Source organism: Amaranthus tricolor, chromosome 11, assembly GCF_026212465.1.
Source record: "Amaranthus tricolor cultivar Red isolate AtriRed21 chromosome 11, ASM2621246v1, whole genome shotgun sequence".
NCBI classification, from domain to species: domain Eukaryota; kingdom Viridiplantae; phylum Streptophyta; class Magnoliopsida; order Caryophyllales; family Amaranthaceae; genus Amaranthus; species Amaranthus tricolor.
Genome location: NC_080057.1, coordinates 20,992,859 through 21,011,566, shown reverse-complemented (window position 1 = coordinate 21,011,566; position 18,708 = coordinate 20,992,859). Strand labels below are relative to the sequence as shown.

General features: G+C 36.1%; 1 protein-coding gene across 1 annotated transcript; it reads left to right on the top strand.

Moving 5' to 3' along the window:
- The first annotated feature begins 63 nt into the window (after positions 1–63).
- Positions 64–16,349, top strand: LOC130826739 (exocyst complex component EXO84B-like). The gene is made up of 7 exons (XM_057692304.1): positions 64–436; positions 4,553–4,650; positions 5,788–6,844; positions 11,409–11,918; positions 14,316–14,504; positions 14,745–14,881; positions 15,105–16,349. The coding sequence occupies exons 1-7, from the start codon at positions 284–286 to the stop codon at positions 15,265–15,267; spliced, it is 2,307 nt and encodes a 768-aa protein (XP_057548287.1). The 5' UTR covers positions 64–283; the 3' UTR covers positions 15,268–16,349.
- The last annotated feature ends 2,359 nt before the right edge of the window (positions 16,350–18,708 follow it).

Here is an 18,708-nt window from a genome sequence, read left to right as displayed (position 1 = left end):
ATAAATAAAGAATAAGAGATCTATAATATCTAAAAAATAAATCGGACACTTGGGGCGGTGAATAATAGGAGGGTGTATGTAGTATAATACTACAAAACGTCGTCGCATCATTTCTCTTTGCTCTTCTGTTTTTCATTTTCTCAACTCAACTTCTTCATCTCTATCTTCTCCGATCGAACTCCTTCCTTCTGGAATCCGACCAACATCCATTTTCTCTCACTGATAACCTTTGTTTTTAGTTTCGGGGATCGGAATTGAAGGAACGGAAGCTTCAAAGATTTTAATGGCGGCCGTAAAAGTGCCGAGGTCAAGAGGTCACTCTGGAACTCCGGCAAAGGAGAATTTACCGAAACTTGAAGATAGTTTAAATGCTTTTCGTAATGATAAATTTGATCCTCAGTCCTATGTTCAGTCCAAATGTTCTCTTAATGAGAAGGTTGTTTTTCCCTCTCCATTTCTCTTTTAATGTATTTTCATTTGTTTTTATAATTGGATTCTTAATGTTTTGTGTTTGTACAATGGAATTGGATCTTTTGGCGACTTTTGTGGGAAATGAAATCTTTTGTAATTTTGTATTTCTAATTTTTTATAGTTTAATTTGGAATGTTCAATGAAGTATTTGATTTTTAGGTCTTGATTTAGTGATTATTAATTTATGAATTGAGAGAGTACAGTTTAGTGAAACTCTAAGAAACAAGAATATCGGTAGAGGTAATTTTTGGTTTATCTAGCCGTTCCCATGTGTTGAGATTAAGGCTTTGCATTGTTGTGTGGTAGGGATAGTCATGATGAACTTCTTGAGATGCACTTAGATTGAATAATTTTTGGAGGAAAAGGCTTCCTTTAGGTGTAAGTGAACTATGTATTATTATAGTATTTTTGATTTTTGTTGTTGGAGACGGATGGGGTGGAGGGGAAGTAAATTTTAGGGAATAGTTATGTTGAATTCTACTCCGTTTTGTTGGGATTAAGATCTTTGTATTGTTGTTGTGGTTGGGGTTTTTGGCACTTCTCAATTGATGGCAAGTCCCCCCACTCCCTTACAAGTTTTCAAGGGCAACATTAGAAGAAGTGTTTCAACAAGTTTCAACTTCATCCAACTTCACACTTGCGTCAACTTAATCTTCTAACCTACAATAATTGTTATAATGTAGTGCTTAGCTTGTATGTTTTTGTTAGCTTAGTTAGTAACTTGCATTTTATTTACTAACTTAATAAGTTATGTGAAAGGATGGATCTTGGACGCTCAAATGGTGAGAAGAAATGTCGAAGTTGAAAAACAAAGTATCCATACACGTAAAAAGATCAAAAGTTTGAATGAACAAAGCACACACAACAATATAAATGCCGTTTAGACGCCTTTCACTCAAAATAAACTATATTTTAATAAGGAATCAACAATTCATTAGTATAAAATACCACTCATAAACAGTAAACTCTCTTAGTAGAGCTCATAGCTTACTCTTTTAATGGGAGATTTCTCACTGATACATGAGAGACTAGGCTCCCAACCCTATTTCTCTCTATGTATTAGTCACCACTCATTATATTCTAATATTAATTAAGGCCCTTTATATAGCCCACAATATTAGTAAAAGAACCCTAGCAAAATACATTACGTGCCCCAAGCATTACAGCCAAAACAGAATATGGGGAGTCTGAAGTTTAAGCATAGTGCATCAGACTCTTTAAATTATTACTTATGTATGCTTTCTTGTCCAATGTACTCAATGCCTTGTTCAAGGTGCTCCCGTTGAAACCCCTTCTTTGCTTCCTTAAAGCACCGACTTTATGCCACTCCTTCCCTCTTGTCTCATCATCTTCATCAACGATGTATGTCATGGAATGAGCAACGATATCTCACACACAACATCAACTTATGATTTGGCTCTTAGCTCCTACTCAATACCAAACTCATCTTCACATCTCTTTGTGCCCCACTCCCCCACCAACCATAGTAGTCCACAAATGCCACTTTTCTTGGTGACTTGAGCCTACCACGACTCTCCAATCCTTAGCAACACATGGCTATTGTTGCCCATCACTTTGTTCAAGGGCACTAAACACTCATTTGCCGCCTTCAAGACTCCATGACTTTGAGTCTTAATGGTGTACCCCTTCATCTTTAATCTCCTCAGTGATATTTGATTCCTCATCATCTTAGGTATGTATCTCGCACCCCTAAGTATTCTCACAATACCATTGTACATCTTCAAATGCACCCCTTAATGGTGGCAACCACAACTTCCTCACCACTAAGCAAGGTCACCCTTTCATGCTCACTAGTCATCACTCTTGTAAACAAGCTCATGCCTCTACAAGTATGATATGAGTGCACATAATCATACACCCAATCACCATCATCATCATACTTGGCCATTAGCATATGAACCTCATCATCATCACCTTTGGCCATTATCACTTGGCCCTCATCTTCGTTGTTTGGGAGCTCACCTTTCTTTGCAACTCCTTTCTTCAAAGTTGCCTTTTTCACCTTCTCAAATGGAACCTCTAAAATTTCAAGTTTTGAAGGTCTTGGTTTAATTTGTTGCGCATGTGTTGGGTATGACTTCTCTTGTGGCAATGATAGCACACTCTATCCCTATATCCTACTTTTTTCCCTCTTGACAATGCCTTTTGTTGATGAATTTATTCATCAATCATTTTACCATTTTTCATAGATGGATTCTCATCAACAATCAATCACCCCTCCATAGATGGTAATTCATCAACATTGCTACTACACTTAGAAGCTTTCTCTAGTTTTCAACCCTCAATATCAAATACTCTATCACTAGCCTTTGTTCTTCCACCATTATTAACTAGCTTTCAGTCTCCCTTGAGTACTCCATCAACAAAGTCTTTATCTTTCGTATACCTACTGTTTTTCTTTATCCAAAGGTTTCAACAAACTCCAATGACTTCAACAATCCCTCCAAACACATATCCACTTCAATCATTAGTTTTTCCAACCAAACTCCAAGCATTCTCTTTCTCAAAATACCTCAGGCAACAACCAAGCTCTGAAAGCAGTTGAAAGGAAAGAATTTTGGACCCTCAGATGGTTAGAAGAGGTGTAGAAAAAGATGGAAAACAGAGTATACATGCACAAGCATAAAGATCAAAACTTTGAATGAACAAAGCACACACAACAATATAAATGATGTCTTGGACATCTCCCACTCCGAATAGATTATATTTCATTAAGGATTCAACATGATGATTTACCACTCACAAAAAATTAACTTTCTCACTTTTCTAATGGAGATTTCTCACTAATACACGTGACACACTCCAGGCTCTCAAACCCTATTTCTCTTTATGTATTAGCCGCCACTCATTGTATTCTGATACTAATTTAGGGCTTAGGCCCTTTATATAGCCCACAATATTAGTAAAAGAACTCTTGCAAAAGACATGAATTGTCCTAAGCCTTGCGACCAAAATAAAAAAACGCATTAGCATGTGTTCGTTCTAACACTTCAAGTGCTCGTTCGAGCACACTGCATCATGTTTGCTGCTCCATGCTGCCTTGTAGAAGGCATTCAACGCCTTGTTCAAGGCGGTTGTGTTGCAACACCCTCTTTGCTTTCTTGAATCACCAACTTCATGCAACTCTTTTCATCTTGTATTCCCATCATTCTCATCATGGTGTATGCCATTCAATGAGAAACAATGTGATGAAAATTACCTCCGACATTGGGTGATTTGACACTTGCTATAACATTATGTAATGTAATGCTTTAACCTACATGACAAAGAAAAGGAAGCCACGCAAGAGGAAATCACATGTGAATGTGGTTGCACAAAGCAAAGAAGTTATCTCATAAAAGAAAACCACCCATGGACGTGTAAGGAGTTACAAAGTTCCGAATTCTTTTCCCACCAAGATTGTAGTTACTTATGTGCAATAATTTCGAATTATTAGCTCCCTCCTTAAAGAGTTGGTCAAGGAGTTCACGGAATCTGCAAGTTCAACTCCCTCATGTTGGACTAGTAAAGCAGGAGCTACATAACTTCCCTCCAAAGAAGTTTCACATGTATGTTTAAAGTTGCTTTATGTCTTTGTGTTTTCTTGTTATTCTATTAATGTGTACACTAGCCTAGTATGCAAGACTAGTTGAAAATTGTATGAACACAAACCTTTGGTTTACCCTTGTCTTATCTAATATTCTTAGATGAGAATACAAGTGAGAAAATTTCTATGCTTAGTGTGCTGCCGGCACACTTGTGACCTTAGAAGACTTTAGTTTCTTATTGTAGTGAGTCCACGCCAATCTTAAATCTAGAGTTAGCTCTTCTACATCAAAACACATGCTTCCCTACTTATACTTTGTCATGGTGATTCTTTATCAACAAAGCATAATTACACTCAAAACACATTCATCTCTTCTCCTTTGATGTTGAAGTAGGGAAGCATGTGCTTCATCAATTGAAAGCTATTACAAAGGAAGATGAGATGAGTTTATTTTAAGGTTAGACGAATGAGAAGGCTGAACCTATATGATCATGAGATTTGAGGACGCTTACACATTATGTGTTTTTGACACAGGAAATTAAGCATTTATGCTCATATTTACTGGATCTAAAGAAGGCATCTGCTGAGGAAATGCGAAGAAGTGTTTATGCGAACTACACAGCCTTTATACGGTAAGGGATCTTATGGCTGGCTGTTACTTTATGATGCATTGCTCTGTGTCACTGGCTGTTATCTTTGCTACTTTTTCAACCCAGAAGTTCCCCATTGTATTCAATTTATTTGTCTGAATTACTATTGAATTGACACTGGACTTTTCAGTAGTGCCGACAACGAATAAAAATGTTTCTACTTCTGTATCTCCTGTTTTGTCTTCTAGTAGGTACATTTGTGCTCAATTCCTTTTTACAATTTTTATTGAACTGCAAATGTACAACATCTAGATTAATATGACCTTCCTTCATCACACATGAGTTTTGGTTTCTGTGCTGTGGTAGCAGTTTGGTGCACACCATAGTGTAAAAATGCAGTAACGGTCGCGATCGGGATAACGGAACGCTGATGCGGTAACGAGAGTAATGCGTTTATTATATCGCCTAAATATCGGTTGAAACCATAAGATATCCCTTGATGTGGCCCAAAACGCGGTTTTTTTACACCTTTACAACACTAGAAAAGTCGATTCGTTTATTTTGAAAACCTTTACAACGCGGCCGATGCGATGTGATGTGGCCTTGTTTTTATTCGATGGTGCATGCACCTTTCATTTTCTAAATGGGGAGTAAAGGAGGAATAAGAAAACTGGCATAGGAAGATGAGAGACTAATATTAAAGACTTTCTTTTTAGAAAGTACATTGAAATAATTTAGGCTTTTGTGGTCGGTGTTTATGTCTTTATGAACATTCTTGAAAAATTTAGGATTGGATTCAACGAATAATCGAATCATTTCTCAAACCATAACAGGAAAAATGGATGTGAGAGTAAACGGGTCATAGCCTACTTTGTGGCTTGTGACATGATTATTTTTAGAACTTTATAACTGAGAAACCATGATATATTCTCTTTAAATTGGAGTCAATTCTTGGAGAAAAACCATTCTCACTGCATAATGTGTGTAGTTAGGTGTTTGAGCTAGAAGACTTCTTTTTGATTATTCTTCTCAACTATATCTCCTTTCTGTTTATACATAATGGAACTAAACCAACATAGCTTCGATACTCTTGGCCTGTATATTTTTCTGAAGAAAGATCTAGAACTTTTAATTCCAGTTTGTCTTGGTATTTTTAACAGCTGAATGTTTGTAATGCAGCACATCAAAAGAAATATCAGATCTAGAAGGCGAACTTCTTTCCATCAGAAACCTTCTAACCACTCAAGCAGCACTTATACATGGACTTGCTGAAGGTGTTCACATGGAATCATCAACAGTAAATATTACTGAAGGGTCTGTCATGAATGGCATGAGTAATAGTGAGGAAAAGGAACCTTCTGACCTGGAGAAGTGGTTGGTTGAATTTCCTGATCACCTTGATGTGTTGTTAGCAGAAAGAAGAGTGGATGAAGCATTGACAGCTCTCAATGAAGGAGAACGTGTAGCTTCTGAAGCCAAGGAAACAAAAACACTCAGCCCGGATGTGATCTCGTCCCTTGAAACAGCAGTTAAAGAACGAAGACAGAAAATGGCTGATCAGCTAGCCGAAGCTGCTTGCCAGCCTACAACTCGTGGTACTGAGCTTCGTGCTGCAATATCTGCTCTTAAAAAACTTGGTGATGGTCCCCGTGCTCACACTTTACTTCTGAGTGCACATTTACAAAGATACCAGTATAACATGCAAAATATTCGTCCATCAAGTAGCTCTTACGGAGGAGCCTACACTGCTGCTCTTTCTCAGCTGGTTTTTTCTGCTATTGCTCAGGCAGCCAGTGATTCTTTGACTATTTTTGGTAACGAACCAGCTTACACGTCTGAATTGATAACATGGGCTACACAGCAAATAGAAGCGTTTGCTCAACTTGTGAAAAGGCATGCACTAGCTTCTTCGGCAGCAGCAGGAGGTCTCAGAGCAGCTGCTGAGTGTGTTCAGATAGCTTTAGGCCATTGTTCGTTATTAGAAGGTCGTGGTCTTTCACTTTGTCCAACACTAGTTAAACTCTTTAGACCTAGTGTTGAACAAGCAGTGGATGCAAACTTTAAAAGGATAGAGGAGAGTACTGCTGCTTTAGTGGCTGCTGATGATTGGGTTTTGACCCTTCCACCAAGTGTTACTCGCCAGTCTGGGAGGACTTTGAGCACTTCCGTTGCTAGCATGGCAGGATACCAGTACAAGCTTACAAGTAGTGCTCATCGGTTCATCTTGATGGTCCAGGTGAGTGATTTTTTCTGTTTGAATTTTGTTGAAATGGATGGATGATGAGTATACCATGTCAAACTCATACTTTTCTTCTCTACCTCTCTTATGGAAAAGCTGGAGCCTTACGTTTGGGTTCTCTTAAGAATTTCATAGTCACTCCTTGGTGTCCTATTTATTTTACACTGGAAAGTAGCTTGGGGATAGTATGCATCAAAATTTCATTGTGTGCTTACTCTTTTTTTTTTTTTTTTTGTGGACAGCTTATGTTATATTGTTCGTGTTTGGCATTGATACTAATAGGTTTAATAGTGATAACTTATGTTTGATCGAGAAATGTAGAAAGAGAATGTGAATTTGTGAATTTCCTAAAATTTTAGATAAACAAGAGCACATTTTTGTAAGTGAAATACTAGCTTTTCCTAGAAGAAGATACAAACTCAAAAGCATAAAACAAAAAAGAGCGTGTAACTTATATGCACCTTGAAGTAGCGGATGTTATTATTTTAAGGAAAAAGTCGCTCCTGTCTTTACCGTTTGCATGAACAAAAACTTGGTACCCAGGATGGATTTCTAATGATGTTCTATGAATCAACATCCTTAAACATCATTTCGTGGATTTCTACGCACCTCACTTTGGATTATATGATATGAAGGGGGGGGGGGGGGGGGTATAAGGATCTAGCTTGAAAAGATCTCAGACACAAAATGATGAAATGATAGGATAGGATAGCTTTGAAAGAAAATTAACCACTACTTCTTTTGACACCCGCAGTGAAATTTTTAAGAACCTTTGAAAGTCACACTTCGACACAAGCCTTAAAACACCTCAAGATATCACACAAATGACTTGATTGTTTTGAGCCTCACAGTTTGCTCGAAAGGTTTTTCACTAAGAAAAGATTTTTATTCAACTCAACATATCTTCAAATGAAGAATACATCAACTATTTATAGAAGATGTACTTTAACATCAACCTATACGTCCAATTCTTCTTTGACTCTTTAGGTACGAGCCTAACATTTATTTGGCATCTTCACCGCCTTTGGGATTCACCTTTGCTTTTTTCTCTCATTAAATAAAAAATTACATTATCCCCCAATAAAGTCTTTATGCTATTTTACAAATTTGAATGGCTCATCCCAAAAGCTTTCTTAACTATTGGTCGCCATCATTATTTTGTAAACTAATATGTATCAAAGAGTAATATAGGTCTGTTAATAACAATTTTGAATGCATGTGCAAGGGAAACAGTGTGTGCTTGAACCATCCCAAGGGTACATCTGCGAAGGAAAACATGAATTTTAAGTAGCCACAACCCTTTCATGATTGCTATATAGATTTTCTTTGTTTTCCTTATCACACAACGTATTTTACAATAGGTTTCTATTAATTGGTGTTTGATCCAGATAATTAGAGTGAGATATAACATTAATATCAATTATTGTTATGTTTTTGTTCTGCTTGGATGTTCATGTATGTGGCCACAACAAGATTTCATTAATTGGGGTTGGATGTATGCAACGTTAACTTCGTTAGCATTATGCAAAAATAAGGTCACGTTAAAAAGGTTTTCAAATTTAACGAACTGCTTTACCCAGTCAAGGTGTAAAAAATCATATTTGACCGTTCAAGGGATATCTCATGATTTCGGTCCCGTTATCGCATCACCGTGATCATCACTGCATTTTTGCTCCATGCTTGTTAGTAGTAACAAAGAGCTTGTTTGTGATTGATCCTTGATAGCAAACTTTATCTGCAAGTACACGTAAATATAAAGTCTACATGATATATTGGGTCATTTTAATAAAGTTTATTATAAAATTATAATTGAAATTAAAGAACTACACATCTTTGGTCCCATCGAAATAAGGTACATGTTATTAGAATTTGTTTGTTGCATTTCACTTATGTTTTTGTTTATTTGCTTTTGTTATTTACTTGTATGTCTAGACATTGTGAAATGAAATCTCAATAACAAAATTATTTTAAGCACAACATAGTTGTTTCCATATTATTGAAAAGTATGTAGGGTAGAAAATAATCTTATTTTATTTTTTAAATGTTCCAAAGACTACGTGTTCAGTTTGATTTACTTGTTTATGAAAAATAACTAATCTATATCTATTGCTTGTGGAAAATATCTTTCCAAGTTTAAGCATCATTTTGGGAGAATCTTTTGTTCTATTCTCTTGAACTACAATATCCTAAAAATAAGAGGTTTCCGTGCAAAAATAATTTTGATTCTTAACTTATACAATGGATGCACGTAAATCTAGGAATTAATGTTTGAGATTAATTAATTTTCATGAAGCTCTTTTGGGTGTTTAAAGCTGAGTTGATAACGGAAGTTTACTTGCTGCAGTTAATTTAGTTTTGATGGATCACGCATGTTTTGGCTTGGGTGATCGAATTGCTTACTATGCATGGCATTTGTGAATAACTTAAAAATTTTGTGGTGTGTTTGGTGGGGCAATTTTGTGTCAGTCATCCAAGAGCTAAAGGCAAAGGCCATTTGGTCAAGATGTGTGAAATTTGTTGTGATTTGGTTTGCTCTTATGTTAGGCTCTGTGAACTATAGATTTAGTGGTTTTGGTGTTGATGTAGCAAATAGAGCCAATGACAACTTATGACAGAGTTCTTAGTGATATGAAAATATCTTTTCATAGTAGGCATAGCACATGCAAAGCTAGGTAAGGTCCTCAGATAAGATGTATGAAAATCATTAAGGGTAGTTCTTTGGTGGGTTATATCAAAAAAAAGGTATGTCTCGTCGAAGTTCCAATATATGTAAGAGTACAAACCAATGGTGGAGTAATTGAAGGTTTCCAAGTCACGACTAGTCTACATCAAGGTTCTTATTTGAAGCCTTTATTGCTTGCAATAATCTGTTTTAACAAGGAGTAATTTGAAGTACAAACCAAGTTATCGAATCGTAGTCATATTGTACAGGATTTTGAGTTTATGGAAATCGATATACACATTGATACAATCATGGAAGTCATATCGTAAGTGTTATTGCTATCGTGACCGAAATCGAATTTTCGCACTGTCAATGCTAGCTATAGATGTGGAGGTTGCATTTAGTGTCAAAAGGGTTAAAACTATGTGTTAAATTAGGCTGGACTTATTGTGAATGCCAACACATTAACAGGGAGACACGAGGTACACACACTTCATAAGCCAAGGAGATATATATTATCCCAAAAACCATATGGCTATAGGAAGAAGGTCTCCAATAGTTTATAAAGTGTGCACACTATCTTTAATTTGTCGATGTGGGATAAACCATCCCAACACTATGTTGTATGTGGTATGTTGCTTTGGCATGCAGGATCTAATTCGTAACATAGATGTTTTAAAGTTAGATACCAAGGAGCTCCTGTCAAGTGAGTGTTTTAAGTACCTGGACTTAGTTTTTCATAAAAAAGGTTATATTAATTAAGATGGTAAACATATGATTTAGTGCGAGTGGTTTTATTGGAGAATTGTGATGTAATACTATGTGAAAAGGTTCATCACTAAAATTAAAAGGGCAGATTTGAGCGGATTGTTTTAGACCAACACTACTGTATGGGTAGATGAGTAGATAGACCCAAAAGATAGAATTCAAACTGTAGAGGTAAGAAAGAGTTTTGAAGTCACAAATATTGTAGAAAAATTGAGAGAAAGTTGTTGATGTTGGTTGTTCATGTGCAAAGTAGACCAAATAATGCATCTCTTACAAAAATAGAATTTGGAATTTTGAGGAGTTTACAAGAAGAAAAGGTAAGTCAAAATTTACTTTGGATATCATGAATGAAAAATGATATTAAGAATAGGGATTAGCTGGTGCGTATATGCATAGGAATGAAAGGAGGTGAATATAGGTTGATGATCACTGAAATTGATTTTTTAATTGTAGATTAGTATTAAATAGGTTGAATAAAGTATAATTCTTGTTTAGAATGATCTTTCACTTTGATTTGATTTGATTCATGTTGTTATTCCATATTGTTTGGATCAAGACTTTGGCATTGCGTTGGCATTGATTGTATTAATATGACACGGTCTGTTCTTGGTCATTGTAGTCCTGATGATGTTCTTTGCCTCTCTCGTTCGCTATGTAGGATTTGTGGTTTCTTTAAAATAATTTAGTCTCAATCCACTATCAATTTTTACATCATGCAGGACTTCTTTTAAAGGATACTACTCCATCCCATGGAATTTGCAACAAGTACATAATGTCGCTTTTATTAATTTTATTGTTTAACTTTAGGTAGAATAGCAGCTAAATATTTGAAATGTGTGGATGAGATGAAAAGATAAGTTACGTGTATGGATGAGAACTATTGAGAGTGTGGGTCATAGCCAAAATTAGAAATTTAGTAAATTTTATGGGACACTGGGAGTATGTTATATGTGGCTCATTTTTGTGTAAGATGGTTTTTTCCATTTTTCAAAAATGTTTCCAAAATCTTTTTTTTAGAAAAATATGCATTAGTTTTTGAATGATTTGGATAAGATCTGTTAGCTATGTAGGATTCACAGGGTTTATTAATATGCTCTACTCTGAACCACTATGAATTACTCCCTCTTGCAGGACTTCTTTGAGGATGTGGGACCACTTCAGAGTATGCAGCTGGGAAGTAAAACATTAGAAGGTGTTTATCGGGTTTTCAACTCATATGTTAACATGCTCATCAAAGCATTACCGAATTCTTTAGAAGAAGTAAATTTTGAGGGCGCCGGAAATAAAATTGTTAATATGGCTGACAATGAATACCAACAGATTGCATTGCTGGCAAATGCATCACTATTGGCTGATGAGTTGCTCCCTCGTGCTTCCATGATGACTTCTCAAAACAGTCAGGCAGATTATGATGATTCTCGTAGAAGAATTTCAGATAGAAAAAATCGTCATTCTGAGCTCAGAGAATGGAAGAGGAGACTTGTGAGTTCAGTTGATAGACTCAAAAGTAGTTTCTGTCAGCATCATGCCCTGGATCTAATCTTTACAGAAGACGGTGCAAGCAATCTTACAGCAGATATGTACTTGAATATGGATGCTAGTGCGGAAGATATTGAATGGTTTCCTTCTCCAATATTCCAGGTACTTCCTTTGGTAATTTTCTATTTTGTTGCAGTTGTCTTGGGTGATTATATAATTCTCCATTCCATTACCTCAATGCTATTAAGTACCTCTCACCTAGGTGAGGTTGGGGGTAGGATGTATACGACATTACCCTTGTAAAAACAAAGAAGTTGTTTTCATTGATCCTTGTTAACAAACATCATTTGCAACTTCACATAAATAGAAATGCACGTGATTGTCGTTTTACTATAATCCATTATAATATAACACCAAAGTACCCTGTGTAATTTACTAATTTAATATATGTTTTCCTGCCCCCTGTGAGGCTGTGACTGTGTGGAGTATGCGTGTTTTCATTGATCCTTGTTAACAAACATCATTTGCAACTTCACATAAATAGAAATGCACGTGATTGTCGTTTTACTATAATCCATTATAATATACAACCAAAGTACCCTGTGTAATTTACTAATTTAATATATGTTTTCCTGCCCCCTGTGAGGCTGTGACTGTGTGGAGTATGCGTGTTTGATAAGTATATAGTTGCCTCATGTCATTTTATTTTAAATTGAAGTGTTGATATATTTTAGTTTCTCTATATTGATTGCTTTTTTATTATTTTCCAGCCTGTCACTTCTTATTAGTGACATTTTTTTTTTGGGGGAAAGATTTTTGTATCACCCAAATAACAAAACGGGGTACAATGGGTCAACAACCCTCGGATTCCTGGCCTACCACCCATCGATGCATCAAATATACCGCAATGCACACCTTCTAGGAAGGGTTTCAGAGTGTTACCCTTCATGTGACATTATTTCTCTTCCTGTACGCACATCTTGTAGACTCTTCAATGTCCACACTCGTGGCTCTACTTGAATTGCCACTTTTGAGTTTTGCCTTCTATGTATAGTGAAAAAACAAGGCCACATAATATTGTATTGGCCGTATCGCAAAGGTTTTCAAATATACTGAACCGGTATTACCCTAATTGTAAAGGTTTAGTAAAACCATGTTGTAGGCCGTTCCCAAGTGATTTTTTATGGTTTGGGCTGGTATTTGGCAGTACAGCTTCTGCATAATCCCCATTATCGCAAGCATGACCGTTATATTATCGCATTTTTGCGCTATGCTTCTACGCGTGGATAGATCATAGAGAAAATTGTGGATGTCGTCGCAATTGCGTTAACGGCCGCTAATGCAGCATCTCGCGGTGTTGTAACTCGTTTTGCATACATCGCAATGTGAATTGTTGACTTTAAAAGGTTCAATTTTATCATTGTAATTCTGGTTTTCTACAACATATGGTTAAATTAATAACTTATAATTGACCGTTTAGAACCTAATACATGTTTGAAAAAGATAATGAGGGTGTTAAGCAAACGACTGATAGCTGATAGCTAGTAACTAATTGGAGTGACTGATTTGACCAGAAGATTTATCAACTAGTTTGACCAGTTGATTTGAACACGTTGAAAAAAATATCTTATTCATAAGAACAAGTTGTTTCAATTAGCTAATTTACCAAATACTAACATTAAATGGTTTAACCATCCAACCTTCTATTTGTGTCAATATAAGTTAAAATTGGAATTAAGTTATTTTTCCAAATAACCCCAATAATGACAAATGTGTTAGAATAAACGTTTAGAATGGTTGCTACTCCATGATTTAAAATCACAATAACCAGGTTTTGGGGATCGGTAAGCTTAAATTCATTATAAGGTGGCCGTTATGTAAAGGAACGACCTAATTTTTATTTCACAGTATAGATGCTCTTTCCATCTTGCATCGCTTCTATGTCCGCATGGCAACTTCCCTAGTACGACTATGTACACAATCACTTATTCCAGCTAACAAACAAGTTCATCCATTTAAAGTGCACCATTGCTTAGGTTTACACCCTGCTTTCATGCACCGTTGTGAATCAGTGCACAACCTGGACAAAATATCAACCTTATTCCAGTGTTGTAATTTTTATGACATGTGATATCTTTTTTTATGTCCTTGATGCTTGTAATTTCTAACATGATTCAATCAAAAGCCTTTTGTTTGAGGCTAATGCCCAACTTTTTATGTTTCCTAAAAGCTGAGAAGTGTTGATATTTTATATAATCACATTATAATCCGTTCGCATTTCATGTCCCTTGTATTTAGTTCCGTAATTCAGCTATGCCAGCTTAAGTTGTTCAGCATTAAGTTATGCCTGTTGAATCATACAAAATGGTATTGAAATTTTATGATATCGCGTATAATAAGAGCGCTGGTGCTTGCTGAATGTTTCCATGTGCCAGAAAGATTTTTTTTTGTGAGTGATTTTGTAAGGCTGATTCATGCTTGAATGAGTTTTCCCACTTACAAAGAGATGGCCAAGATTATACGTGAGCTGCAATATACACTGATGTAACTGCTTTTCAGGAACTTTACTTCAAACTTAATACCATGGCTAGTATTGCGGCAGAGATGTTTGTCGGAAAAGAAAGATTTGCTACGCTGCTGTTAATGAAACTTACAGAGACTATCATTTTATGGTTGTCTCAAGATCAAAGCTTCTGGGATGATATTGAGGATGGTCCTAAGCCTTTAGGCCCTCTTGCCCTTCAACAGGTATGAGATCTCAACTTTGCTGCTTCCTCCTTTTCTATATCACACTTTCATGTCAATCTAATGTCAAACCGAAATGTTAATTTGAATTTAATAATTTTCTTGGGACACCGAGTGTAATTTCTTGCTTACTCGGCTTGATAAAGTAATTTTGTATTCTCATGCTTTTTGCATATTTGATCTTTTAAATTTTCGTACAGAGTGTATGGCAATTACAATTGTCCACCCTTTTGAATATTGCAGATTTACTTGGATATGAAATTTGTCATCTTCTTTGCTTCTCAAGGTCGTTACTTGTCTCGTAACTTAGTTCGAGTCATCAATGAGATCATAGCTAAAGCACTTGCAGCATTTCAAGCTACAGGCAGAGATCCATATAGGTAATCTCCACCCCCCCCCCCCCCCCCCCCCCCCTCCTCTCCTTCCATCCCCCGTATGCTAAAAGAAAGTGACGACTAAAAATTTATACTGTTTAAATGACTAATGCTACTAATAGTAATTTTTAGATTACAAATCTAATTGTTGGGAGTTCTGTCACCTCTTTGTGTACGTTGGATTCGATTTCACGATTTTTTTTCCTTAATCTGAATGTCTTGTGTTCAGTATACTACCTGAAGATAACTGGTTTAACGACATCTGTCAAGATGCAATTGAGACACTGAGTGGAAAGCCGAGAGAAATCAATGGGGATCGTGAAGTGAATAGCCCGACAGCTTCAGTCTCTGCTCAGTCAGTCTCATCATTCAGGTCTCATGGGAGCTCTTAGCAGCTGTATGTTTGCTCATATGTACATTGGAAATGAGAGCACCTCTGGAATTTGTTACAGAGATCTTTGTTCATAGTTATTGAAATATATTTCCTGTTTTCCCCTTCATTATTTTCAATTTTTATTTTCATTCAACCCTAGCATTATTCTGGTGCATCAAGGCTTGTAATTTTTGTATATTAATTACCCACAGAAGGTTTCCGCCTTGATTATAGAATTTACTGCGATTACTTGTTCATTGTACTACTGTTGCAAGATAAATTGCAAGGCGGCCTGATCCCAACACCATCCATTGGTAACATGTGTGGAATATCTTGAACAACGTATAACCATTTCTTGACAAGAGTGGAATAACCTTGCACCGTATGGCATTTGTCGAGTAGTTCGTAACCTGTAGATGTGGGCACATGGATCTGTTGCTCCACCATATATGCAACAGTTATCTTTATTTTGTCCTTGCAAATCAGCGTTGGAGGTTAGAGTGTTCGAGAGGTCGATTTCCATGATCAGACATCTCAAGTGAAAGCTTGAGTGTGCATTTGATGCGAGTCAATGACTCAAGGTGCAATATGAGCTAAGTGCATAAGCCATCTTCATGGAATGTTATTCTCACAAGCTTCTAGCTATGCTAAGGGGAGAAATGAACAAAACTCATCAGAGGGTGTTCGGAGAGGCATTGTAGTATTCCTTTTGAATCATCGTTTGACCAACGAGTCATTGATACATGTTGACAACTTGCCAATAAAGGCTCAAGCATGAGCACAACATAACATGTTGATTGACGATTCGTGCAATTTACTTTACTACAGCAAAATCGATCAAGGTTTAGTCAGAACTGTTACAGGATCACTTGGGATCAATCGATCCTACAAACACCCGGTTCTTTACACTTTTTAATTTATCTTCTGCACTTATTTTATGTAAGCAAAATATGTAGACAATGTGAATTGTAGATAAATGCTAAAAATGTTAGTGATCGTCCTCATCAAAACATCCCCGAGCCTAAATAGACAATACTAAACTATATTTGACAATTTGGATCTATAGAAAAATTGTGATAGAAAAAAATTTATCAAATCCCACCCTACAATATAATCCAACCTAAGCGCACTGATTACTTGTAACTCAAAAGTTGATGTATGAGGATGAGAAAGACATTTAAAGTAAATTGGACATTAAAACTTGTTTATTAAGCCAACATCAATCACTATACAAGATGAATTATTTGCTATTTGCACAATGATGAGGGCCATACAAGATAACAATTCAACTATTTGAAACCCTAAAATATCTACTTGAAGTTACAAAAAAGATGAAGAATCAAAGACTATCCTCGTCCTAAAAAAATGGGGAATTATAGACATTGATCGACCTAAAAGTGTGAATCGAGAACATGATGCCTAATAAAATAACTCTGGGTATAAACGTACAAAATTGTTGTCGATACATACCAATAATCTGTCCTTCAAAACTCCATTCAACCAACATAACAAAAGTTCAGTCGTCCTCCAAAACTTCGGTAGCTTCTACAAGCAGTAAGCCACTTTAGAACTAGAAGGCATATTTTTATGATATTAACTTTTTGATATTTTTAATTATGCGTACCTTAAAATATTAATAGTCAAAATAGTACATTGCAGTATCACATCATTCACTAGTCACCTCGTGAATTGCGAGTCAAAAAAAGCGAATTCTAGTCGGTTTTAGGCTATTTTTGAGCCATTTTGAGTGAAACGCGAATTCAATAGGCTAACTAACAAGCGAATTATGTTTCATTGGTACAATGCACAGTGTAAAAACAAGTGTAGCAAATAATTTGAAGGAGATGGAATATTTGGTTGTTGCCCTCTTCACCTTTCTTCGCCTCACTCTTGGTTTGATTATGCGTATTACGCATACTTTCATGATATTAACTTTTTGATATTTTTAATTATGCATACCTTAAGATATTAAGAGTCAAAAAAATGCACTGGATAGTGTAAAAACTAATTTGAACGAGATGAAGTATTTGGTTTTGCCCTCTTCACCTTTCTTCACCTCAATCTTGGTTTGATGAAACTCATACTACGTATCACCATAGTTAATAGGGAAATTATCAATGGTACCCCTAAGTTTTTGCACTTTATCAATGGTACCCCCAAAGTTTTTTCGATTATTAATAGTACCCTCGTGTTATTGAGCGTTTTATAACCGTAACCTTTTCTAATTTTTTTCCGTTTAAAATCGTTAACTTTTTTCTTTTTCTTTTATTTTTTTAATGTTTAAATTGAAAAATAAAAGAAAAAGAAAAAGTTAACAGTTTTGGACGATTTTGGACGGAAAAAATTAGAAAAAATTACAATTGTAAAACGCTCAATAAAACGAGGATACCATTAATAATCGAAAAAACTTAGTGTTGTGAATGGTAGTATACTAATGTGGTAGTATACTAATGTGTGACTTGAGTGCACATAAATGGGGTGAATTCATGAGTGTGACTCTTGGATGGTGGTAACTAAATGGGTGTAATTATGTGTGGAGTATTCATGGTGAATTATGTGTGTTAATGATGATTAATGAAGAAGAAGAAGGGTCTTGGTTAATGAAAGCACGATCAGAAATCTGACAGTAGGATCTGTATGGTCGCTCGACCTGTCCGCTCGACCGAGCGAGCTCCGCTCGACCGAGCAAGTCTCTTTGTTTGGTCGAGCAGTCAGACAAAATGTATCCAGAAGGTGCCTGCTTCTCGCTCGACCGAGCCGCTCGACCCGAGCGAGCTCTCTGTTCAGTCGAGCAGTCTCTCTGATATGCGTGGGATGCTGTTTTTTGATCTTCCAAGTTCCTAGAGTTATTTCATAGTATTCATTATTCAATATTAACTATGTATTTATGTGAGCCATTCACCTTCATGTATCTAGTACTATAAATAGGGCTCTCATACTCACACATCAAACACATCAAACACAACCCCTAAGCCAAACACATAGCCTTTCTTGTTTGTCATCTCTATCTCAATTGTAATTCTTCATATTGAAGTGTTGTTTGTATTCTTTTGATATAATATAAACATAAACTACACACCACGGAGGACGTAGCCATCATTGGGTGAACCTCCTTAAATCTTTGTGTCCTTTTTAGTTACATTGTCAAACTTTGTTTTGTTCGTTGTTGTTTGTTCTTAGCATCGTAACGTATTTGGAGATCGTTTTCAATTGGTATCAGAGCCAAGTTGTTTTTACGGTGTTTTAGAAGTTGTTATTTGAAAATCATGACTACAATGAAGTTCAACATTGAGAAGTTTGATAGGAATGTAAACTTTGGCTTATGGCAAGTCAAAATGAGAGCCATTTTGATTCAAAATGGTGTGCATAAGGCCATAGATGGTGTAGATAAGATGCCGGAAGGAATGTCCGCATCGAGATGGGAAGAGATAGACACTAAGGCATTATCGGCAATCCAATT

Excerpts from the sequence above, each read along its gene's own strand:
- LOC130826739 (XM_057692304.1), top strand. The coding sequence starts at position 284 with ATGGCGGCCGTAAAAGTGCCGAGGTCAAGAGGTCACTCTGGAACTCCG. Across the intron at positions 437-4,552 it reads AATGTTCTCTTAATGAGAAG|GAAATTAAGCATTTATGCTC; the intron begins GTTGTTTTTCCC and ends TTTTTGACACAG. Across the intron at positions 4,651-5,787 it reads AACTACACAGCCTTTATACG|CACATCAAAAGAAATATCAG; the intron begins GTAAGGGATCTT and ends TTTGTAATGCAG.